We start from the raw sequence: 24,826 nt of genomic DNA on the forward strand, positions 1-24,826 counted from the left end.
TATCGTAGGTAGAATAGTGATGAATGATGGAGTAGCTCAAAATGTCTAAACGATAGTTGTATACAAGTAGTATTGACACCATATTTTCTATTGTTAACTTTTAGTATTTTTTTTGTTTTGAACTTTTATTACGGTAAAAATGTACTCTTCTATCCGTTTTTTTTGTAATGATAGAAGGGTACATTTTTACCGTACGAGGTAAAGCAGTTATAACTTATTACCAATTAAAACCCATCTACAGTTCATGTATTATTTGATCTTATCAACTAGTAACATAACTAAAAGAAAATATATAACAGAAAAGTACGTATAAAGGTCAAGAATGTGGTATAACGAGCCAACATTACTATCTTGAAACTCTCACACTTATCTCTTTGTGTTTGTCACTTTCTAATAGTGTTAAAGGCCTTACAAATTAGGCCGAAGCTCTAGATGTAGCTTTCGGTTTAGTTAAATATTATACTATAACAATTTCAGTTTGTACATAACAAATCATCAATTTGCCAACCTCTCTTGTATTAGTTTTTGCAGATGCACTGTACTCTTATGGATATGATAAGCAAAACAAAATCTCATAGAACTACAATCTAATACCTTTTCCGTTTTGTAAAAAATGTCATTTTGACATTGTTACACAAATTAAGAAAGTACTAGAATGATGATTTATGTTTTTATTAATTGAATTTATTCAATAAATTTGAATCAAATAAATTTATTATAAAATTAATTCATTTTATAATTAGTATTAAACTTAAAGTAAATATAAATTATATCAAAATTTTAAAATAATACTTGTAGTAATTGTATAGTAAAAAGTGTTAAAAAAACATTTTTTATAAAACAGATGGAGTATTCTTTAATATTCCTTCTGTTTCAATTTATTTGGTGTTTAAGGAACTTTTGTATTATTTCAAAACAAATGATGTTTTACTATTCTAAATAAAATTTAATGTCATTTGAAATTTATGACCAATTACAAAATATCATATTTTTAGTGGTTAAAATAATTTTTTTATAGTACTTTTATGTAATCAAAAGAAATGATATAAAAAATTATATTTTTTAATCTTTGTACAAAAAATTTAAACATCAACTAAAACGAAACATGATTAGTCTTCAGACGTGTACATTTTACAGCTTAACTTTTTAACAAAAAGGAAATTATTACCAAGCACTATATTGCAGGTGATGATTAAGGTGGTGATTGTTAAGTTAGTTTCTAGATTTTGGATTTTGGTTTTTAGTTTTTGGTTTTTAGATTTTAGATTTTGAATTTTTGGTTTTTGATTTTGCAGAAAATTTTAGTTTTTTGGAAAACATGAATCGTGATTTTAGATTTTAGTTTTTAGTTTTTGCTTTTTTGCTTTTAAAATAACAAAATAAATATAAATATCTTGACTTTTAAAGTGTATTTAATTATAGACAATGAATAATTGATTTTATATTAACATAATCAAAATATTTATATTTTAAAATAATATGATAAAATGCATAAAATTTATGTAGTTCGAAAATTAAAACATACAAAGTAATGGCTAAATTATTAAATAAAAATTACAGTGTAATAAATGTATAATACATTGGCAATATTTTGTTTTGGATATTAGTCTTTTGATGGGAATATTGATTTTGATTTTTAGATATTAGTTATTTGATTATTCTGTAAATATTTTGTTCTTCCAAAATTGATTTATTATTCATCTAATCATTTTCAAAATATCATTTATAAGTAAATTAGTTTTAATACATGTGACAATACGAAATCAATAAATAAAAAATTAAGGATCTGTATATTATCAATAAAAATATGCAGATTGGTTTATTTTTAAAACTAAAAATAAATAATTATTTTAATTTTATTCCTTACTATAACAATTTTTTTATATTTTCATATTAGGTTTTAGATGTAAAAAAGTATTTAGCTTTAGTGATCTGGAATTACTTACTATTTTATCACTAATATTTTATTATTAATTTTATTATATTAATACATAAATGTACAAATACCTTAATAATAAATAAAAAATAAAAAATAAAAAACCACTAATGACAAAAAAATACAAAACCCACATAGATTGTTAAAAACCAAAAAATGTGTCTTTTGGTTTTTGCTTGAAAACGGGTAGTTAACTACAAAATCTGATTTTTTCTATGTTTTAGGAAATCTATTTTCTCAAAATCTTGATTGGTATAAAAATGGTTTTTACAAAAACTAAAAACTGTTTGAAAAACTACAAGTAAATATGAATTTTCTAATTTGAAAAAAAAAGAACACTGACTAAACATTGCGTATTCAAAAACATATTAAAATGCAGCATGAGTCGACCGCAATAAAAGCTATCTTTTTGGGTAATGTATTTTGATATCTATTAATAGTGTTCTTAGCATTTGCACTCAGAAATTTAAGTTTTTTTTGTATCTTTTGAAAGTGTACTTAACATTTGCACCCAATAAGTATATATTGAAGTGTTATTATCATTTCGAAGATTGCCGCCGAAAAGAAGAAAAGAAGATTGCGGAAAAAATCTATTTTAACTATGTGTCATATCTTTTCAGTTTTGAACTTTATATTAGTGTGTATTTCATCCTGAATTAAATAAAATTTAAAATACTACATGAATTTTATACATTGTATCTTTTCATTCATGAACTTTATAATAATGCATATTTCGTACTGAACTAAACAAAATTTCAAAAATACTACATGAACTCTCAAAATTGTGCTTATATATATATGTATGTTAAAGTATTAGTCATCAGTTAATTTATCAAAACAAAGTCATTTTAGATAAATTCTGTAAAATTAGAAATTTAAAAATACTACATGATTCTCAAAATTTTTCTTACATATATTGACTGTCAAAGGTGTTAATCATCCATTAATTTATCAAAACGGTGTCATTTAGATACATTTTTAAAAATTACAAATTAATATTTTTGGGACATTCGAACTTTCACACATGTAAACAAGTGTAAAATAAATATCAATATTAATAATAATAAATTTAAGTTTATAAAATAATGATTTTAAAAGTTAAATTTAAAACATAATAATTATAGATTTATTTGATAAAACTGAAACAATAAAAACTTGATAACATTTATTTGATCAAACTAAAACTTATATAAAGTTAATGTTCACACAATATATACAAGAAAATTATTTTGGTCTTGGTCTAGCAGTTAATCTTTTCTTACTTGTCCACGAGTGTGAGAGTTCGAACCTTCCAAAAATTAAATTTTTAATTTTAGAATTCATCGTTTTAATAAATTAACGAATGATTAATATTTTTGACGGTCAATATATATATATAATCACGATTGTGAGAGTTTATATAGTATTCTTAAATTTTTAATTTTACAGAATTCATCCAAAATTATGTCGCTTTGATAAATTATCGAATGATTAACACTTTTGACGGTTATATATATAAGTACGATTTTGAGAGTTCATAGTATTTTTGAATTTTTGATTAGTTCAATATGGAATATGCACAATTATAAAGTTCGAGAATAATAAAAATGTACGACACATAAAGTTTATATGGTATTTTTGAATTTTTGTTTAGTCTAGTATAAAACATGTATTATTATAAAGTTTATGGTCATCTCCAACCCAACTCCAAAACACTATTTTAGTGTGATTTTGACACTAAAACTTTCTCCAACCCAACTGCAAAAATCACACCATTTTAGTGTCACACTATAATTTTACACCAAATTTGGTGTGACACTATTCACCACACTATAACACTATTCACTCCACTAAAACACTATTGACTTATTTTATTAATAAATTATACAATTAAATAAATGACAAATAAAAATTAAATACATATAATATCATAAAATAATTTTTAATGTGAAGTTTAGTGTTGTGGTTGGAGAATAACATTTTTTTAGTGTTGAAACTACACCAAAATAGTGTAGTTTTGATATTAAAATAGTGTTATGGGTTGAAGATGTTCTAAGAAGAAAAAAGCAGGACGAGTAAAATTTAGGCTGAGATATGCCATTTTTCGATGATTGCTGCCACGTAAGATTTTATAATGCATTTTAGTCGTCGTAGTCCGTAGAAAAGTTGAGTTGCCTTAGGGCCCATGTCCAACTACTATGGGCTAGTTCACGGCAGCCTAATCAAGAAGTTACGGTCTAATATCGATGTACTGATAACTCAGCCCAAGCAAAAACCATGCATAATAATGATTAATGACTAATGACTCTTGTTGTATTCCAAGGTCGATTTCTGCCCTCAAAAGCCCGGTTTTACTTTTCGTATCGTGTCACGTACAGGGGCTGATCCAGCAATGAAGGCAAATATTTTCAACATAGCTTGTCTCGCACATCAATCATATTGTATAGATGAATAGCATAATATTTATCATTTAAATATTTTGAAAATGTTTCTTCTTTCTTTTTCTAAATATATTTTCAAAATATTTATATTTTTTATCTTATGTCACACATAGCCTGATTAATTTTACTGACCATGTTATATTTGATTGACACGTATAAAAATCTTAATTTTAAATGGTTACGTGGTTTTGGAAAAAAATTTATGCAAGCCTTTTTATCTCTCACCAGTTGTCATATACAGAGGAAATCTTCTGCTATTAAATGTTGAGATTATGTACATTTATTTTCTGTTGTTCCATATAACACTTCATCTGTTTGTCAAAAGAAAAAAAAGACTTCATTTGCTTCAAACTAAAATCCAAGAGACTACTTACCTAGAAGAAAACACAAAAAAAAATGGATGAAGAAGGGACAGTTTCCTCGGATTCAACGATGAGACGAAGGAAGCCTCTCGGTTGGAAAGCTATGCCTTACATATTAGGTAATTAACTATAATCACTGTCATTTGTGTTTTTGATTTTCTGGCTTTTGGTAAATCATAGATCAAATCTATTTTGATGGTGCAGCCAATGAGACATTGGAGAGGCTTGCTTCATTTGGATTGACGTCGAATTTCATGGTGTATATGGTACGAGAATATCATATGGATCAAGTCCAAGCTGCTGCTTTAATCAATACTTGGTCTGCTCTCACCAATTTCGCTCCAATCATTGGAGCTTTCATCTCCGACTCATGCACCGGAAAATTTGTAACCATTGTTTTTGGTTCCATCTCCGAGTTGCTGGTAAAACATTTTCTTATTTTCTTTATATTCGATTGATGAGATCTGTAATCGATTATATCCTTGCATGTTCATTTGCGATTACATTGTTCTTGTCGATCACACACCAATAGACCATCCTGATTCACTGGTTTACAAAAGTAGCAAATGCCAAACGTAGGCAAGAGAGGCTTTCTGTTTGCATGTAGAATTTGCGTTCACACTTGATAAATTTATTCTTAATATATTATCAATTAAAAAAAACAAATGTAACGGCAAATGGAAACTAACATGTTTCAAATTGAGCAATATCTTCTTTTTTTTTGTTCGACAATTGAGCAGTATCCTAAAACATGAATAAATTGTCCTTTGGGTCCACACTTGGTCTTCATGATTTTGGAAACTGACAAGAGTCTTTAACTTTCAACAGGGCATGTTGGTTTTGACTTTAACTTCTCTGATCCCTAGTCTACGACCACCACCTTGCACTACCGACCAAATCATCGGAACGTGTGTTCGCTATAGCGATCAACAATTATACGTTTTACTCTTAGGACTGTTCTTGTTATCAGTCGGAACAGGAGGAATCCGCTCGTGCAGTATTCCTTTTAGTCTCGACCAGTTCGACGATTCGACTGAAGAAGGAAGGGAAGGAAGTAGAAGTTTCTTCAGCTGGTACTATACAACTCATACAATAGTCCAGTTAATATCAATGACTCTAGTGTTGTACTTACAGAACAACATTAGCTGGGCCCTTGGATTCGCTATCCCGACCGCTCTCAATTTGTTTGCACTTGTTCTGCTTTTTGTGGGAGTTCGGTTTTATGTATTTATTAGACCCGAAGGAAGTGTGATCTCTGGGATCTTCAAGGTTCTCGTGGATGCTTATAAGAAACGTAATGCACAGCCTCCATCTGAGATTGAACATTATCGACCGTTACTAGAGACAAGTTCGCAATCAAATAAACTGGTGCTCACTGATCAATTCAGGTAAAATTTATCGTTCTATTAACTTTTTTTCTTTGTAGATTTAAAGTAAATGTTGTTTTAAATTTTCAATTTAAACTTTGGCACAAGCATCTATTTTACATATGTAAATAAATGTTGTTACCGAACATTTTTTTTTTCTTTGGTTACAGATTCTTGAACAAAGCTGTGATAGTGATGAACAACGATGAAGCTAGAAATGAGGAGTGGAAAATTTGCACCATGAGACAGATAGAAGACATAAAGTCTATAATAAGCATAATTCCAATATTTGCCTCGAGTATTATAGGATTCTTGGCTATGAACCAACAACACACCTTCACGGTCTCACAAGCACTTAAAATGGACCTTCGATTTCCCGGTTCTTCTTACCTAATCCCTCCTGCTTCTATAACCGTAATATCCCTCTTAACCATAGGCATATGGCTTCCCTTCTATGAAACCGTTCTTGTCCGACACATTGAATACATTACAAAACAAGAAGGAGGCATTTCTTTACTCCAAAAAGTTGGGATTGGGAACTTTTTCTCCATATTGACGATGATTATATCGGGTATTTTGGAACGAGAGAGAAGAGATTTATCCCGTGCAGGGGTAAGCAGGTCGGTTTTCTGGCTAGCCCCGCAACAAGTACTAATGGGATTTTATGAAGTCTTCACCATTGTTGGTCTTACCGAGTTCTTCAACAAACAAGTTCCAGGCAATATGAGAAGCATTGGGAACTCGTTGCTTTACTTAGGTATGTCTTTTGCTAGTTACCTAAGCAGTGCGACGGTGAGCACTGTTCACAGTGTGACTGCCCGTGGAGGAAGACAGAGTTGGCTCACGGATGATATTGATACAGGCAAGTTAGATTATTTTTATTACTTTATTGCTGCTTTAAGCACTCTTAATCTCATTTTCTTCTTGTGCTGTGCCCAAAGATATCGTTATAGAAACATGTAATAAATTTGATTATACTGGCGCTCATTTGGATTCTGAATTGTGACTCATGGCATTTTACTAACGCGTGTTTTTAAAAAATGTCAGAATCTGACATGTTTCATGAATATCCTAAATTATGGATTAACCCGTTTTTTTAATAAAAAAAAACAGAGCTTGTTTTTTTTTCAATTCTAAACAAATATCACAGCTTGTGATTTGTGAGTCAGAGCACTTTCAATAAGAGTTACTGACATGGATTTTCAATACATATGTAGGTGTAAATATATAAAATAATAATATTAATTATGAGTATTTTAAAATGATGAGAACTCCACACTAAAATATCTTAAATATTTTGAGATTTTCCAATCCAATAGGTTTATAATAACTTATTTTTATTATATTTTAAAAAATTCGATGGGACACCCTTAATAAAAATGCTCTCATAATATTTTACTAACACATTTTTAAACAATTTAATAATCTTACATGTTTCAAATTGAGGAATATCCTAAAATATTTTTAAAAACTTGGTTCTCCAAAAAAATATAATACCACAATTTGTTTCTTAGGATTTCTAAAATTTTGGAAGACTTCCTAGTTATTCTGAGGTAATTTCTGAATAAGATAGAAACGAGTTTTCTTTAAACACACACATTTTCAGATTTCGGATGTCAACTTTTAACATGTCGTAAGATTTCATTGCATATTGAGTTTTTTTTGTTTCAGTTTTTATCAACTTCAAATTTTTATTATATTTCACCAATGCTCGCAAATTCATTTTCTTAAAGTTGTGCTTATTTTATTATATTAGCAATCCATGATTCATACTAACTAAAAACGGAGCATGATTAGAATTCCACCCTAAAAACCTCTATTAATCATGCTCTTACTTTATCAATAATTGGAGATTCGGCAGAAACAAAAGATGGTGGAATATTCAAAACTCGGTGGGCAGTTAGATGAAGATCAACCATGTCCTTCGTGTTGTTTATCTTCTTTTGCAGTTCACGTGTTTGTAGCTCTGGTTTTGTTCATCAATTAAATACTACATAAATCCTAAGATTAAGAAATAACTTCAGAGTGAAAACTGGAAAGTATGACTAATAATATTATGAAAAACTTTACAACATATCGGTTAGTTAAAAGAGAAGGGAAAAAAAAAATACTTTTCTCAAAAGTCACATGTCTCTTGCCAGCTCGTTTGATTAATATCAGCACGAGAAGACCCACAATTCCACGACGATAACAAAATCAAATGATAGCCATTAAAGTTTATAACATTCTAAGGCGCTTAAATTGCTATAAAGAATAACTGTTCAAAACAGAAGAAAATGTCATACTAAAATTAATATGATGTGATCAGTGTATTAAATGTAGAATTTGAAAATAATAAGAGTGTAAATGGGAATGCAAATACGGTGGTCGACCAATCCTTATCATTGTCTTGTACACACTTGAAACAGAATACAAGTCAAGGAAGGTGCTTTATTGATTGCTCTTATAGCTTATTACAGCCCTGCCTTCCGAAAGTTACAGAATATTTCCCCTTCGTAGAATCTTCAACTCTCAGCTTTTTTTCATAACTTTTGTTCTAACCTAATATATTTCATATCGTAACGTGGCTTAGGCCTAATGAGTTCATCACAAACTTGAAGATATACATCCCACGCAGAAAAAAATGAAACACAGATTTATGATAACCCTTAAATGTATATGTGCTTAGTGTTATTTGTTATCATTTTACCACTGAATTATCCAAAAGGAGATATAGCCGCAAGCACTAGCTACCTCTAATCGCACTCTTCGGAAGATCAGTCTTGACAACTTTATCAATTAGAACAAAAACTTTCACAGTTAACCAATAACAGTAGAATCTCAGAATTTCAAACTCTTGAAATTTTTATCAATCAATAACTAAAATAGTGGAAGAATGAAATCAAAGACACACATGCTAGTTGATGAGATTTTTAGAAAGTAAACCTTTATCTCAATCATTGTCGACTAACAAATCAATTTTATCACGATTACACAAGCCTTTTCAACGAAACTATAGAAGCTTAACAAATGAAAAAGTAAATCAATTTCGACTATTACATCAATATTTCCAGCTTCGGTTTAATTTTTGTTGCCAGATTCATTTTTTTAATGAAACCAGATTCATTTCTACCGAAACCCGTCTCTTAACTTAGCATAATATAAACAAAACCACATATAGTATCAATCCAATAATGAGAATATTTTTTTGAATTTAGCTTTGCAATATCACTAATATATATGACAGATTATATATTTTGTAGGTGCAAATATATTCCTACAACATACGGCAGTTATATCCATATAGAAGTGTTTAACAATAATGTTTCTTCCAACAGGTTTAGAATTGTATTCCCGCATTTAACATGCTCTGTTTATTAAATATGGTATACTTTACAAGAGAATATCATATCATATCATATCTCTCTCTCCAACTAAATAAAGTCGGTATATATGATCATATCAACTGCAAAATAGAAAAAGCGTGCTTTCTGGGAATTGGAGTTATCTATCGACCTCCATATACATTTTTCGTTATTCGATTGTGACCGATAACATACAGCTACGTCTTTTGATCATTCGGCTTATTGAGAAACGCGGTCCAAACACTTATGCGGCCACGGCTCAATTCCTTTGACCATGGAGAATGGTGAAAGACGCGTATAAGATGAGATGACCAAACGGTGTAGAATATCATAACCACAACAATCGAACGGTGAATTCTGGTATGGACCCACTAAAATGGTCGAAAACAAAAGTTTAATAAAGAAGAATTGAAGAAACGACAAAACGGGCTTGTTTAGAAATCGTGTGGCTCGTGCATGCGACAGTGTTAGGCACTTGCATTTGCCTAAAAGGCGAAAAAAGCCTACCTCATCTTTTCGAACTTATCTATCAGTTTCTGTCTCCACTCACTGATTTTATGTTCGTGTCCAATTTGAGTTCTACAAGATTAGTCTAATTTTTGGCTAGCTCTAATACAAAAAAATATCATAGATTAGTTATAACTTCAATATATGTAAATGTTTTTTAATACTGATTTTACTTCTGGTTATGCAAAATTACTGTAAGTTAATATATATTCTTTTTTGCATACATAAAACATAACACTCAAACATAATAAATATGCGGAGGATTGATCTTTTGGAGGAGATAGATATTCCAAGTCCACTGGTTGTGGAGTCTTTCGGTCTCAAAGGTCATAGTGATGGTTCATAAAACACAACGATATACTCACTGCATTAGGTGGGATTTACTTTCAGGATGATGAGGCTGTGTTCTGCTAATTAATATAGGGTTTGCGAGGGAGTCTTTCTCAACTTCAAAATGAGTTGAGTATCATACGATTAATTTTGACTGTCATGATCTTCGCTTTTTCCACACATCTAGACGTATTCCTGGATGATTGTTATTTTCATTGTATTACCACAGACTTTAAATACTAAAACTGATCGTTTAGCATGTGACTTGTAGTGTTGGGATGGGTTCTTATGAGTTTGTAATTGTAAATTTTCGGTCATTTATGTAATTTAAATTATTTTGTTAGTAAAACAAAATTTTGATCCGCATGTGGATCTAAGTGCGCATAATTTTTTGACGTCTTGTCTATCATTTTTTTCATTTCTGTCTTTGAATTTAAAAAGTTTATGTATCAAAACGTTAAGAAAATTAAGCAATTTTTAACTGATTAATCGGAAAACACACAAACATTTATTTAAGAAAATTAATGAAAATTATTCACTTAGTGGTATATTAGCTATGATATATCATATTAATTTTAGGTAAAAAATGTCATACTCACATCCATATATCATGCCATATATGATTGATATCATACATAAAAATGCGTGAAAGTATCATCATCCATACGGGACCACATCCATCAAAATTACTGTACGGTATAATCATCTTCGAAATATATGTATTGTACCGCAACAAATGTATGAAATATGGAAGGTCACAATACGTGGAACAACAATATTACGTACTATGTAAGAAAAAAAACATAGCACTAAAATAGCTTTTTTTTTTCCAACTTCTCACGTGAAGGCTACTAGTGGCGAACGTCATTCAAATTCGCCCACACCCTTATATATATATATGTACGCACACTTGCACATTACACTCATAAAAGCTTCTAACGGAGAGAAAGTGTACAAGTAATGTGCCCGCTCTCAACCTTTATCAATCACTTAATGTGATTACCTTGATTTGCTTATATATTGCAAGATTGAGAATCGCATCTCACAATTCCACCCTTAAAATCGAAGTGAGAACATTCTGAGTGTGTGCAAAAAAAAAAGAGAGAACATTCTGAGTGTAGCCTCCGAAAATGGGTTTGAAAGATACAAAGGATGGTACTTCGTTGCCACGATCGTCCCCTAGTTTCTCCAGAGCTACAAAACCGTCGCCGGAGATGCATGCTGTCAACTCGTACAATCCTAAAAGTACGTCGGATTCTTTTTCGGATGGTGAGAAGGTTGAGAAAAAGCCTGGAGGCTGGAGAGCCGTCACGTTCATTTTAGGTATAACTTGTTTGGTATACATGATCGTAATTTATTTGAAGTTAACCTAATCCTTGACCTCTCTCTCCTTTTCTCCATAACTGCACATATAATTCTAGAAATAAGTGAATATATATATAACTATAGAACCTTGACATATATTATTAGCCGTTTCAAGATCACGGTTTTTTCCTAAATCCTTTCATATAATAGGCAGAAGAAGAAAGAAGAATTATATATTTATCATATTTGCTGTTAGTTAAAGCAAAAAGGAGAAGCAAAGAATGGGCGTATAATATTTTCAGCAGATCAAGAACTTTTTTTTTTTAACCACAACAGATCAAGAACTATTATTAAAAATTTAAGTTTTTTTTTTGTAACTTGGGCAAAAAAAAATTAAGCTTTTCTCCGAAAGAACTATATCATACTATATTTTAGCAAAATATCGTACTATATTCTCGTAACCGTCGGTTCATCATGTTTGACACTCGTCCATTTAACTATTTTATAGTCGAAACGGAAAGAAAATTGTTACATAATTATTTTTAATAATCACGTTTGTTAGTTTATTTTCTGACAATTTAAAAATAAAATGGATTAAAACAGGAAATGAAACGCTTGAGAGACTGGGAACGATTGGGTTGTTGTCAAACTTCATGGTGTATCTAACCAGAGTGTTCCACTTAGAACAAGTCGACGCTTCAAATGTCATCAACATTTGGTCAGGTTTCACCAATCTCACTCCTCTCGTCGGCGCGTTTATCTCAGACGCTTACGTCGGCCGTTTCAAAACCATTGCTTTTGCCTCATTCGCCACCCTCCTCGTGAGTCTTAGTTTTAATTCTTTAATTTACTTGAAATCATAAACTAAGGTGTCTACAAATTAACAATTATTTTTGTAACTAACAATACCATATTATTGACTCTTAACATACTAACTAGGTAGAAAATTCTATTGTCACACAAACTAATGTGTCTACAAACACACACTTACGTATGAGCTATACTAGTATATGATGTTATGTGGTGAAGATACATGATACTTGGCACATAATTTCGTCGCGCACGTGGAAGCGATAAGGTAACTACGTTAGGACAAGCTTTATTTAATATATATATTCAGCAAAAATTATAATATGAAAACTCAAAACAGTCTTCTGTTCCTATTTATTGCCTCTGTATTGTACGAAAACGCATGAAATTATAGAGGGACCACGAATCTATCGAGGACGATAATATGTGAATCAAATGAAGAAAAGCATTCGTTGGTACATAAATTATTGTCGGTAGTTAACTTGGGCTTACTTTATATATCACCCATAGTTTTTTTTATAAGAAAAAACAATATTTTCTCTAACGGAAACAACGTTGATTGTTGTTTTGATAAAAAAAAAAAACTGTGATTATTTGGTTACACATTCCATTAACGAGTTACGTAATACAACAGAGTTTTATCGTGAAAAAGAGAAGTGCGTCGAAAAGGACGAAAATGTACAAGTGGTCGATTTGATAATGGCAGTGTCCAATAATTGAATCTCCAAATGATATAGCTAACTGAAAGATGTGTAGATTTGGTCTATCACAGTGACGTAACGTAGCTTATGAAATAGTTACTTTACTAATGTCTCTTTCATTCATTATTATAGCATTATGAGCGCATCTACTTGTTCAACTTCTCCTTATTTTGTCTTTTGTTTTTTGCCTTTTTCATAGTAATCTAACCTAAGGAACCTAAACTACTACCATTGACAACTCGTATTACTATATTGGGATTATTACAACAAATTATTATATTTTTTTTTTTTTTTTGGAACACAACAAATTATTATATTAGAACATCATTATTGATGTCCCTTAGGTTGAGACTCTTAAGTGTAGGGTCCCTAAACTTTTAACTAAAAACGCTAAGGGACTTCTCTCAAATCTCTTATTTAAAGACCGTTCCTTAGTTTTTTAGTTAAAAGCTAAGAGACCCTACGCTTAAGGACTCGACTTAAGGGACACCAATAATGATGCCCTTAGGTTCTCCATCATGATCAGCTCATCACCTTATAATAATATACAGTCAAACCTAATTAAGACTAGCGTTAACTTAAATAAATTGTTGTTTGTATTTGATCTTTTAGCTTCAATCTATCTCACAATATTGTTTTTCTTTCCATGTACTCAATTAAAGTAGTATACATTTTTAATCATAATGAAGTCAAACCTAATTAATATTAGTATTAACTATATATTAATTACTCACTTTATTTCTAAAATATGCATATTTTGTGTTTTACTCATATTAAGAAAACATATTAAATTTTGATAATAAATGCATTATTTTCTGTATTTACTAATTTCTTATAATTCTAAACCAATATTATTTCAAAGTACATTTTTTGAAGTTTATAATTTACCATTATTAACTAATCAAATTTGTATAAAAAACATACATCTTTTTAAGATAAATTTTTATTTTAATACATTTATGTTTTATGAACAAATGGAGCTTTTGTTTGTATCTGATTGCATAACTTCAATCTATGCCACGTTAGTTATTGTTTGCCTTTTCAAGATTAACTATAATAACGATTCGATTCACTTTCAAGGTATACATAATCATAACTAATGATTAATCGGTCTGAAAACGAATAATGAGTTGGTTTTTCTTTTACATCCGAATAATGAGTTGATAGTAATGTATAATCAATCATTTTAAATCTACAGGGACTAGTGACATTGACACTCACAGCATCGCTTCCTCAACTCCACCCAGCAACATGCAACAGCAAAGATCCAGTCAGTTGCGGCGGTCCGAACAAGCTTCAGTTCGGGATTTTGCTATTAGGTCTCGGTTTCCTCTCCATAGGGAGTGGAGGAATAAGACCATGTAGCATCCCTTTTGGTGTTGACCAGTTTGACCAACGAACCGAGGAAGGGATCAAAGGACACTACAAAAAAAAGATCAGTTTAAATCATTTATTTTTAATATTTGCATTATTTATAAATGATGCAAAAGAAATTTACATCACTTATATAAGTGACTGTGAAAGTGGTGATGCAAATAATATACATCATTTTAGTAACAACTGATGCAAAAAATAATAATATTTTAATCACTTATTTGAAATGATGTAAGAATATATCATTTGCTAGAAATGATATTAAGTCTAAATCGATTTAGTTAAGTGATGTTAATATTAGTATCAACTAAACTAACCGATTTTAATTATATACATCATTTAGTAATAATTGATTTAAAATTAATATCAATTTTCATAAATGATCTGAGTAGTTGTATCAATTATATTAACTGATATACATTAGTATCGTTTGCAAATAATTGATATGATAGTTGTGTCAGTTTTGACAAATGATTTTTATACATACATCGTTTATAAAAAATGATGAAATTTTTTTATATATATTTATAAAATCGTTAAAATAACTATGCATCGTTTGTAAATTGATGTTAACATATCAATGAAACTTTTGTATATTTTACTATTTTAAAACCAATATTAAAAATAGACTAAATAAATAACTAAATTTAAACTGGAAATTAGAATAATAAAAATAAAAAGTAGAAACACAATTCATCCGTAATGCAAATACATAAAACATAAACAAACTAGAGTTAATAAGAAGCAATGTTAAAAAGACGTAATTACAATCACTTGCAGCATCCCTACGTTTTGAAATCCATCAACGCCATCATTCCATTTCCTAACATAAAATTATATGACAATTAGTGTGTCATCTAAATACTTATCGATAATGAAATAAATATAGAATCATCATTTACCTGATCAGGATTTTGTGGAGTTGGCATGTTGGCAAAAGTTGGATTTGGAATATTAGCAAAAGCTACAGCAAAACTTGCAGCCCATGCTCTTGCCTAAAAAGATAGTTTAAAATGTTAGTTTTATGTATCAAAGTATAGTAGTGAAATAACAAATTATATTATTACCTGTTCACCGGTTGAAGTACCAATAATTTGCTGGATGAATGTGGTCATTCCCTTGACTTGATCAGATAGTTCTTTTACTTGTGTCTTCAACTCTACAACCATTCCAGAATTTTCTATGTCTTGTATAGTTACAGTTGAGCGTCTCACCAGCTTCGAAGGTGTAGGCCCACGACCAAGACAACGTACTCGTCCTGGACGTTCTGGACCAAAAACTTGAGCATATACATCATCCAAGCTAGCTGGAGCATGGTTTGTGGCATGTGGATTTTGGCTCAATAATATTGTAAGTGCTTCCTAAAAATGTAAGCAAATAATGAATATTCAACAAAGTTAATTAGTAAATACATAGTGAATTGAAACAGACTAACCACTCGTGTTTTGGCTTCTTCAGAGACAAAGCTTCCATTAGGTTTTGTACGAGTTTCGATGAAAAACTCTGCTCGGCTTGGTGTTTTTCCAGTCTTGATTTTCTTAGCAAAAATAAATGTATAAACAGTATAAAAATTAATATAATAATATAATAAAGTTGTTTAATATCACAACTAAGTTACTTACAATCTCATTTCTTCTCCTTGAAAAACTCTTTCTTCCACATACATGAGGCATTGTATGTTTCTTTTGGTTTTTTGTATTCCTCTCTTGCATTTTCTGAAATCTCAGAAACGTTACTTGTATTTGATAGACACATAAAATAACTAACAAAGAAACCAACCTTCCATTTTTCAGTAAATCTCATGTGAACGAAATGACCCCACTGATTCTCAGGAATATGCTCAGGTCGGTTCTGCAACATGTCACTCAAATTATCTCGTTTGTACTCTTTCCAAAGACGTAATCTGACGTCTTTGCATCTGCTGCCTAATGCACCCATCACATATACTTTTCTCATCGTCGGATCATCAAACCAGAATTTGGACTGAAATGAAAAACATACAACAATTCATCAAAAACAAACCATCTTAAACATATTACTGCCCAAAACTTAATATAAGATGAATGTATGATATGTTACCTGAATTACTTCCCAGACCTTGTTTTTGATGTGAATATTAACCAACCTCCAATCACTGTAATTAATAGGCAGCAAATTCACATCATTGCTTAATTGACCTAACCATGATCCTAGCAAGCCTCCTGATTCTCCAATTGGTTGGCCGCTAGTTTCGTCAAAATGCACAATGACTCTACTGTTTTGCAATTTCCAGATATCTTTAGATGTAACCATTTTGCCTTCTATGTTTCCATTGATATCTTGTTAATCAGAAAAAAAATGAGTTAGTGTATAATAAACCAATGTATAATATATATCTCGAGCCTAAACATTCTAAGAATAAAGTAGATCCAGTCCAACTATTATGTAAAGAGTAAATATTAATTCTAAATAAGGCACTTACTCAAGATTAATAAATGAGATATGCGTTTTCGTTTTGTTAAAAGTCGTCAAATACAATAGTGTTTGACCAAACCAAACTTGAATCTCTCTAATGTTATAAGATTTTCAGTCGGAATACCTTTATCTTAATAACCTGCTGTGAAAACAAATTTCTAAATAAATTAAAGAGATGATCTTTATTTATATTACCTATAACTTCTATTTTCCATTTGAAGCTTTTGCATTCTGGAGCAAGTGTAGGAGGCATGTTGTACTCAGCTTCCAGATGTGGTAAATCTTCTGGTTCTTGTGTTTCTGAATCCATGAAATCCATAGTCCTAAAATGATTGAAATTCAGGAAAATAAGAATCATGATTCAACTATAATAAATTTTAAACACAGAAACCGTTAAACCTGAATCAGTAAGTTACGCTACCTTGAGTAGAAGCTTTAGCTTCTGTTCTCTAATAGAACTTGGACGGTTTTCTGAGAGAGAAGATTGTTTAGGATTATAGATAACAATCACGTAGTTATATATTAAAAACAGTTTTTTTTTAAAGGATAACAAAATAATTCCCGCTTGGAACTAAAATGTAGCGGGATCTGTTTCTATTTTTATTTTCACCAATAATTATCATCTCTAATAGTAATCAATAAATTATATTGCTCAGCGTATATTAATTTCTTTTTGGGTGCAACGAAAATTTGTTTTGTTTGGATGTAAATTATATATACTCACAACTTCTTCTTTTTTCAAACGCTTGAATTTCATTTTAAGAAAATGAGACAAAGACCAGATACAAAAACCAGAGTAATTTAAATACAGAGGAAGCTAAGAAAAATTCAAGTAAGCTCATGACAGAGCAAAGAAAAGAGAAAAGAAAAAAAGAAAGAGAACAATAGAATCTGAAAGCACTGGAGGTGAGGATCCGATGGTTTGTAATGGATGATTTGATTACAACGAGAACCACTCTTTAGTGGTTACTGAAGACTAAGATAGGAGGAGCCAGTGGATTACGGAGGGCAGTCACCAGTAGCTATTTGCTTACGAGAGAATGAGCTGGTGTAGCCACAAGTAAGTTTGTACTCTACAATCTCGTGTTCCAAAGAAAACAATAAAGTACAAGACCACCAACAACAATGATATATCTGCAGTTATATGAAAATTTGTCATAATAAGTCATCAAATGAAAAAAAGTTCATGAAATTAAAAGATTATGGTTCTGAGAATAGACCTTGCAAACACCTTCTTACGTAGAAACAGATATGCCCGGATCAGATTCTTCACCCACTTGATCTGAATCATTTGAATCACCCATATCATACAAATCTCTAGGTTGAACATGAACTGCAATATTCCACTCTTTCTCCGAAGGATCATTCACATAATATACCATTCTCACCTGAGACGCTAATATATATGGTTCATCTTCCTCATTATCTCCACTGTGTAACAAGCGTGAGAAATTAACCATATGATGACCATATATATCCATTTTATATCCTCTTTCTGTACGAGTGTCTGCCCACTTACACTTGAATAACACAACTTTGAAAACTTCATAGTAGTTTAACTCAATAACTTCAATCAGATTACCGTAGTAGGCAACTGTCCCTTTTCTTGGGTTGGGATCACGAGCACTGGCATAGCTCATTGTCTCAGCAGCCACATACACACCACTATTTTGAGTTTTCAGGTCAGCCTCTCTTTCTTCTGTCCGGAATTTAAAACCATTGACATTGTAAGCTGTATACTTTACAACCTTTTCAGATGGACCCAGAGCTAAGCATCGTAAATCATCAGTTATCTCTTCTAACTCATTCATCTCCACTTTTTTCTTGATCCATTTTGCAAAATTAAGATGCATTTCACGATCAATATCGATAGCACGATTCCTCTTGCTCTGATGAGATTGTTCTCCTAACAACTCATTTTTATACTTCCTAGATAGACAATCAGCCAAATGTATACGTTAGAGAGTAATAAAATTTAATTAAAACTATTTGTTTTTTTTTGGAAGGAAAAAAACTTACTCTCGTAAGTGATCAAGTAGTTGACAGTTGACCAATATATGTCGATGTGCTTGCTGCCTCTCTATATGATTAAGAGTATAAACTCGTCCTGCTCCAATAAACCTTCCAAGATTTGGGAAAATAAGTGGTAGTTCAGAATTTGGTCTTATTGTAGTCTCAGCTAGAGGTCGATCATCAGCACGGCTAACCCGAGTAAATCGTGTCTCTATATCATTGAGATACATTGAGCAAAATGTTACACACTCATCAGCTAGATATTGTTCACAGATAGAACCTTCTGGCTTAGCTCGATTCCGAACGTATGATTTGAAGTGTCCAAGAGTCCTGTAAATAATATGAATTAAGTAGTTTTTACAGGTGTGTGTGTATATATTTATGAACAAACAATGAAAGAACGCACCTCTCAATTGGATACATCCAACGATATGGAACTGGCCCACCAAATTTCGCTTCTTGTGTGAGATGTACTGTCAAATGTACCATCACTGTGAAAAACGATGGAGGAAACAACATCTCCATACGACATAAAGTCACCACAATACGGTCTTGTAATTTATCAAGCTCTTCGATATCAAGGACCTTTGCAGATATATCTCTGAAAAACTGACAAAGTTCAACAATGGCTAATGTCACATCTGTTGGTAGGACATTCCGAATGGCCACTGATAATAAATCTCTCATTATCACGTGACAGTCGTGACTTTTTAAGCCTGATAATTTTCGACCATCAACATCAGCACAACTTGATAAGTTAGAAGCATAACCATCAGGGAGTCTCACATTTTTTAAGACACTTAAAAAGGATTCTTTCCCCTGACTGGTCAGAGAAAATGATGCACCTTGAAACTTCCCATTATCATCAGGCCACAAATCCGAACGTATACCAAGCTCACGAAGATCTTTTCTAGCATTTAAATTATCTTTCGACTTTTTTTTGTCATCCAACAATGTGTAGGCCAGATTGTCAAAGACATTCTTCTCTATGTGCATGACATCCAAATTATGTCGCAACATTGTAGACTCCCAATAAGGCAACTCAAAAAAAATACTTTTTTTCTTCCACTGCTGAGTACTACCTCTTCCAACATCACTTCGATCTCTCTTTCTTCCAACTCTAACTAGACCGTTTTTCTTACCAAGAGTAACATTAACTTGTTCTAGTTGGTGAACAATTGTAGAGCCTGTCAACGTGACTGGTGGAGATCTGGTTTCTACTTTCCCGTCAAAGTGTGCTCTATTTTGACGAAAGCCATGATCTGCAGGAAGAAAACGACGATGGCCAATGAAACAATTCTTTTTCCCATGACGTAATCGTTGTCCGATACCATCATAATTACAACTTGGACAAGCTGATGTTGTATATGTATTCCAACCTGACAAATTTCCAAAACCAGGAAAATCACTAACTGTCCACATGAGAGCTGCTCGCATATCAAATGTTTGTTTTGTGGAAGCATCTAGCGTTTTAATCCCATCAAACCATAACTCTTTCAACTCTTTGATAAGTGGCTGCAAGTAGACATCAATATCATTACCAGGCATCTGTTTTCCAGGAATAACCATAGAGAGAATCATTGATGTCTGCTTCATCGACATCCACGGTGGAAAATTATAAGGAAATAACATCACTGGCCAGATGCTATAGCTACTGCTCATTGTACCAAAAGGGTTGAATCCATCAGTCGCCAAGCCTAATCTGACATTTCTTGAATCAGAAGCAAATTCAGGATATTGATGATCAAATGCCTTCCAAGCCAATCCATCTCTTGGATGTCGAAGCTTGCCATCATTGTTACTAGCAGTTGCATGCCATCTCATGTGGGTTGCAGTTTTTGATGACATAAATAATCGCTGCAGTCGTGGCTTTAGAGGAAAATAACGCAAGACTTTTGCAGGAGCTTTAGTTTTTTCTTTCTCTGATCTGGAAACCGTTCTCTCTGATCCAGAAACCGTTCTCTCTACTGATTTATTATCTTTCCAACGAGAGACCTCACAAACTTTGCAGATCTCTCTTTCTGCATCTGCCTCCCAATATAACATGCAATCATTTGGACATGCATGAATTGACTCGTAAGTCATGCCTAATTTGCGAATAACCTTTTTCATGTCATTAAATGAATCTGGCAATTTAGCATGCGTAAAGGCTTCTTTCATCAAATCGAGCACCATAGATATCCCCTTGTCACTGACCCCACACATACATTTAATATGGTACAGCTTCAGTATAAAAGACAACTTCGTGAAGCTACTGCATCCTGGATATAACTCTTGATTATAATCAGCAAATAACTCCTCAAAATCTTCTCCTCTTCCACTAGTTTCTCCAGCAGTTGATGGTATATCGGTGTTCATTGGTTGCTCAGATGAGTCATTTCCATATTCACCTTGCATATTCATATTAATATCAGGAAAAAGATCATCCAAGAGATTCGAAGTTGAATCTAACTGAACTCGAGCAATATCAGAAGGTACTCTTGCATTCTCTATAATGTGTATTTCCTCTCCGTGTAATATCCAACTTGTGTATGAACTTAAAAAGCCATAGCACATCAAATCACCTTCCATATCTTCTCTTGACTTAGGCTTGGTTAGAGAACAACGGTTACATGGACATTTCATCATTTGTACATTTGATCTACCAAATGCAAAATCCAAGAATTTTTTTACTCCTAGTTTGTAATCTTGAGATAAACGTGGCTTTTCTATCCATGATTTATCCATTGGAATCTGAAAACATATTCACACAGTTAAATTTTAAATTTACAAATCAAGCATTAAAAGTTCTATGAATTATATTAGTCAAACAATAAAATCATGTATAGAACTATATGTTTGTTATAATCGTTCATTTAGTTTTTAAATTCCTCAAAAACTTTGAAAACGTCTTGATCTAGCTAATCAATGTAAATTTATTATTACAGCATCAATTATTAGCATAAATGATAAATAAAGTTGCACAGCTAAAAACTCAGAAAAGCGTATGTTGACTTTATAACTAACACAACAACTTTGATTTTTGATTCTAGGGATTGCAGATTCACAACTTTTCCCAGAAATATTGTAAAACCTTGCTATAAATCCAAATAGTGAATGTCAATTTACCTTATAATTAAGCACACTTTTGATCTTTCCCTAACCGACAATTTTTTTGTAAACAATTGTGAGGATGATCGTAATGCACCCTAGGAAGAAGAAGCCAAACAAAAACATGTCAACAATCAGTGAGTTATTATCTCTTTCACTTCAAAATACATAAACCATGAATCAATTTACCTTAATTAATTATAAGCAATTTCGATCTGAGATTGATCACAACCAATTTTGCAATTTCAGAAATGTGATCTTCTACCTCGTGGAGGAAAAAGGTCAAACAACATCTAGGAAGAAAATGTCGAAATTAAATAATTAGCTAGCTGATCTAAAGCTAACAAGAAAAAAGATTCTTTAAGTTGCTTAACGTATATATCTAAACCAATTTTGTTTTAAAAAAATAGGATAAATATTTACTTACCTGCAACTCAAAACACTAGTATATTTTAAGATATATATTAGCCATACAATATTTCATTAAATAGATGTAAAAGTTACGTAATATTTATAATGTTAAGATAATTATGTTAGCATCAGTTTTAATTGATGTAAGTTTTGTATTATTTTAACAAATGATGTTTTAAAAAAAATTAAATGCATCGATTATTTAATTGATATCAATCTGTATAATAATATCATTTTTGTTTAAATGATACAAAATAACAAAAACTGTATCATTTTTAATGAATGGATGCAAAATAAATAAATAATGATATCATTTGCTATAACTGATGCTAACTTATTATTATTTGTATCATTTATAAATAAATAATCTAAAATACAATCACTTATTTTTGTGATACACTTTAAATGATTTAATATGCACTTTTTTTTGTAGTGGGAGTAGCAAGTTTCTTCAACTGGTATTACATGACTTTCACTATAGTTCTGCTTATTACACAGACCGTGGTCGTGTATATCCAAGACCAAGTCAGCTGGGTCATCGGCTTTAGTGTACCCACTGGACTCATGGCATGTGCGGTTGTTATGTTTTTCGCCGGAATGAAGCTTTACGTATACGTTAAACCTGAGGGAAGTATATTCTCTGGTATAGCTCAAGTTGTTGTGGCAGCTCGTAAGAAGCGAAAGATGAAACTCCCTGAGGAAGACGACGGCACTGTGACCTACTATGACCCTCCTGTCAAAGAAAGCGTGTTATCCAAGTTACACCATAGTAACCAATTCAGGTACTTTTTCTATTCATTTAGGTTTTGACTTATAAATTACTGCATGGTTTCTTTTACTGAATATATGTTCTATATAAATTATTTGTTATTTTTACAAAAATGAAAATCGAGTGTGTTATTTTCAGAACAATATGTACTGTTTTAATACAATTTTGGTTAAAAAAAAAGCACATAAACTATTATCTAACTGAAATTGCATAAAATCAGGTTTCTAGACAAAGCGGCGGTGATAATAGAAGGCGACCTAACACCCGAGGGAGTTCCGGCCAACAAGTGGCGGCTATGCAGCATTCAAGAAGTGGAGGAAGTAAAGTGTTTGATCCGAATAGTTCCTGTTTGGTCGGCCGGAATAATATCACTCGCGGCAATGTCACAGCAAGGAACGTTCACGGTCTCTCAAGCTTTGAAAATGGACCGACATATGGGTCCTAACTTCGAGATTCCGGCCGGTTCTCTCTCCGTCATCTCTCTCCTCACCATCGGCGTCTTTCTTCCCTTATACGACCGTGTTTTAGTCCCGTTCCTCCGCCGCATCACCGGCCATAAATCAGGTATCACACTCCTCCAACGTATCGGGACAGGCATCGTTTTCGCTATCCTTTCCATGATCGTTGCTGGGCTCGTGGAGCGCAAGAGACGCATACGCTCCATAAACGCCGGAGATGCGACAGGTATGACCCCGATGTCAGTGTTTTGGCTCTCTCCTCAGCTAATCCTGATGGGACTATGCGAAGCGTTTAACATCATCGGACAGATTGAGTTCTTCAACAGTCAGTTTCCGGAGCACATGAGAAGCATCGCAAACTCCCTCTTCTCTTTGTCCTTCGCCGGTTCGAACTACCTTAGCAGTTTGATAGTGACGACGGTTCATAGATTCTCCGGTGGTCATGACCGTCCGGATTGGCTGAACAAGAATCTCAACGCGGGAAAGCTGGATTATTTCTACTATCTGATCGCGGTTTTGGGTGTGTTTAATCTGGTTTACTTTTGGTATTGTGCTCGTGGATACCGGTACAAGGTCGGTTTACAGATGGGAGATTTCGAGGATAACAAGAGTTTCTCTGATGTTGAGATGAGTTCCAAAAAACAGCTGAAGTGATTTAATAATGTCGCTGGGAACAAAAAGAAGATGATCGATGTAGTTTTATAATTATTATTATGACAATGTATCTATTATGTAATATACAAGAACTAGATTATATAATCTATTTTACCTTCTGTTTTTACCAGATATTGAACTAGATTGCTAGAGCACCAGCTTCAACATGTTTCTTAATAAGAGTTTCTTATCATTTAATATTAATATAATTTGATATATAGTTAAATTTGAAATAATTATAAAGTTAAGCCATTAATAGAATGACACATTGTAAAGTAGTCTCTCATCATTTTTTCAAATATTTTTTATGAGAGATTTTCCTCACCTCAGATCTACTTTTTCCATCTTTTTCTTACTTTTTGATTTTTTTTTAATATTTATATTGTGAAAGACTTAATGAAAAATGAATGGATAAAATAATTTTAATTGTTTTGAAAACCAAATTGAATATTGATTTGAAAAAAAAAAATATTGATTTGGGATTTTCACTGATTTTTTTAAAATAAATTATAAATGTGTAA

At 31.8% G+C, this 24,826-nt stretch overlaps 5 protein-coding genes across 8 annotated transcripts; 3 read left to right on the forward strand and 2 right to left on the reverse strand.

Moving 5' to 3' along the window:
- The first annotated feature begins 4,359 nt into the window (after positions 1–4,359).
- On the forward strand, positions 4,360–7,093 carry LOC106432545 (putative protein NRT1/ PTR FAMILY 2.14). Its single transcript, XM_013873393.3, has 4 exons — positions 4,360–4,837; positions 4,923–5,140; positions 5,547–6,106; positions 6,256–7,093. Exons 1-4 carry the CDS (start codon positions 4,753–4,755, stop codon positions 7,046–7,048), a joined length of 1,656 nt encoding a protein of 551 aa, XP_013728847.2. The 5' UTR covers positions 4,360–4,752; the 3' UTR covers positions 7,049–7,093.
- Positions 7,094–11,177: 4,084 nt separating this feature from the next.
- LOC106432557 (protein NRT1/ PTR FAMILY 2.13) lies at positions 11,178–14,661 on the forward strand. Its single transcript, XM_013873405.3, has 3 exons — positions 11,178–11,589; positions 12,175–12,392; positions 14,281–14,661. Exons 1-3 carry the CDS (start codon positions 11,397–11,399, stop codon positions 14,644–14,646), a joined length of 777 nt encoding a protein of 258 aa, XP_013728859.2. The 5' UTR covers positions 11,178–11,396; the 3' UTR covers positions 14,647–14,661.
- A 498-nt stretch (positions 14,662–15,159) lies between these two features.
- LOC111213214 lies at positions 15,160–17,541 on the reverse strand. Of its 3 annotated transcripts, none has more exons than XM_048736089.1 (8): positions 17,332–17,541; positions 17,106–17,233; positions 16,536–16,774; positions 16,236–16,439; positions 16,079–16,171; positions 15,892–15,993; positions 15,524–15,817; positions 15,160–15,451 (listed from the first exon to the last, which is right to left on the reverse strand). In XM_048736089.1, exons 2-8 carry the CDS (start codon positions 17,227–17,229, stop codon positions 15,314–15,316), a joined length of 1,194 nt encoding a protein of 397 aa, XP_048592046.1. In that variant the 5' UTR covers positions 17,230–17,233; positions 17,332–17,541; the 3' UTR covers positions 15,160–15,313. The 3 variants fall into 3 exon arrangements, with proteins under 3 accessions (XP_048592046.1, XP_048592045.1, XP_048592044.1); XM_048736088.1 differs by lacking the exon at positions 17,332–17,541 and having other exon boundaries at positions 15,160–15,279; positions 15,359–15,451; positions 17,106–17,268; XM_048736087.1 differs by lacking the exon at positions 17,332–17,541 and having other exon boundaries at positions 17,106–17,268.
- Positions 16,079–22,863, reverse strand: LOC106353693. Of its 2 annotated transcripts, XM_048736083.1 has the most exons (6): positions 22,203–22,863; positions 22,032–22,111; positions 19,330–21,656; positions 18,930–19,253; positions 18,131–18,839; positions 16,079–18,044 (listed from the first exon to the last, which is right to left on the reverse strand). In XM_048736083.1, the coding sequence occupies exons 3-5, from the start codon at positions 21,648–21,650 to the stop codon at positions 18,146–18,148; spliced, it is 3,339 nt and encodes a 1,112-aa protein (XP_048592040.1). In that variant the 5' UTR covers positions 21,651–21,656; positions 22,032–22,111; positions 22,203–22,863; the 3' UTR covers positions 16,079–18,044; positions 18,131–18,145. The 2 variants fall into 2 exon arrangements, with proteins under 2 accessions (XP_048592040.1, XP_048592041.1); XM_048736084.1 differs by having other exon boundaries at positions 22,032–22,863.
- Position 22,864: 1 nt separating this feature from the next.
- On the forward strand, positions 22,865–24,432 carry LOC125576311 (protein NRT1/ PTR FAMILY 2.13-like). The gene is made up of 2 exons (XM_048736090.1): positions 22,865–23,206; positions 23,414–24,432. Exons 1-2 carry the CDS (start codon positions 22,890–22,892, stop codon positions 24,303–24,305), a joined length of 1,209 nt encoding a protein of 402 aa, XP_048592047.1. The 5' UTR covers positions 22,865–22,889; the 3' UTR covers positions 24,306–24,432.
- The last annotated feature ends 394 nt before the right edge of the window (positions 24,433–24,826 follow it).

Source organism: Brassica napus, chromosome A7 (genome assembly GCF_020379485.1).
Source record: "Brassica napus cultivar Da-Ae chromosome A7, Da-Ae, whole genome shotgun sequence".
Taxonomy (NCBI): domain Eukaryota; kingdom Viridiplantae; phylum Streptophyta; class Magnoliopsida; order Brassicales; family Brassicaceae; genus Brassica; species Brassica napus.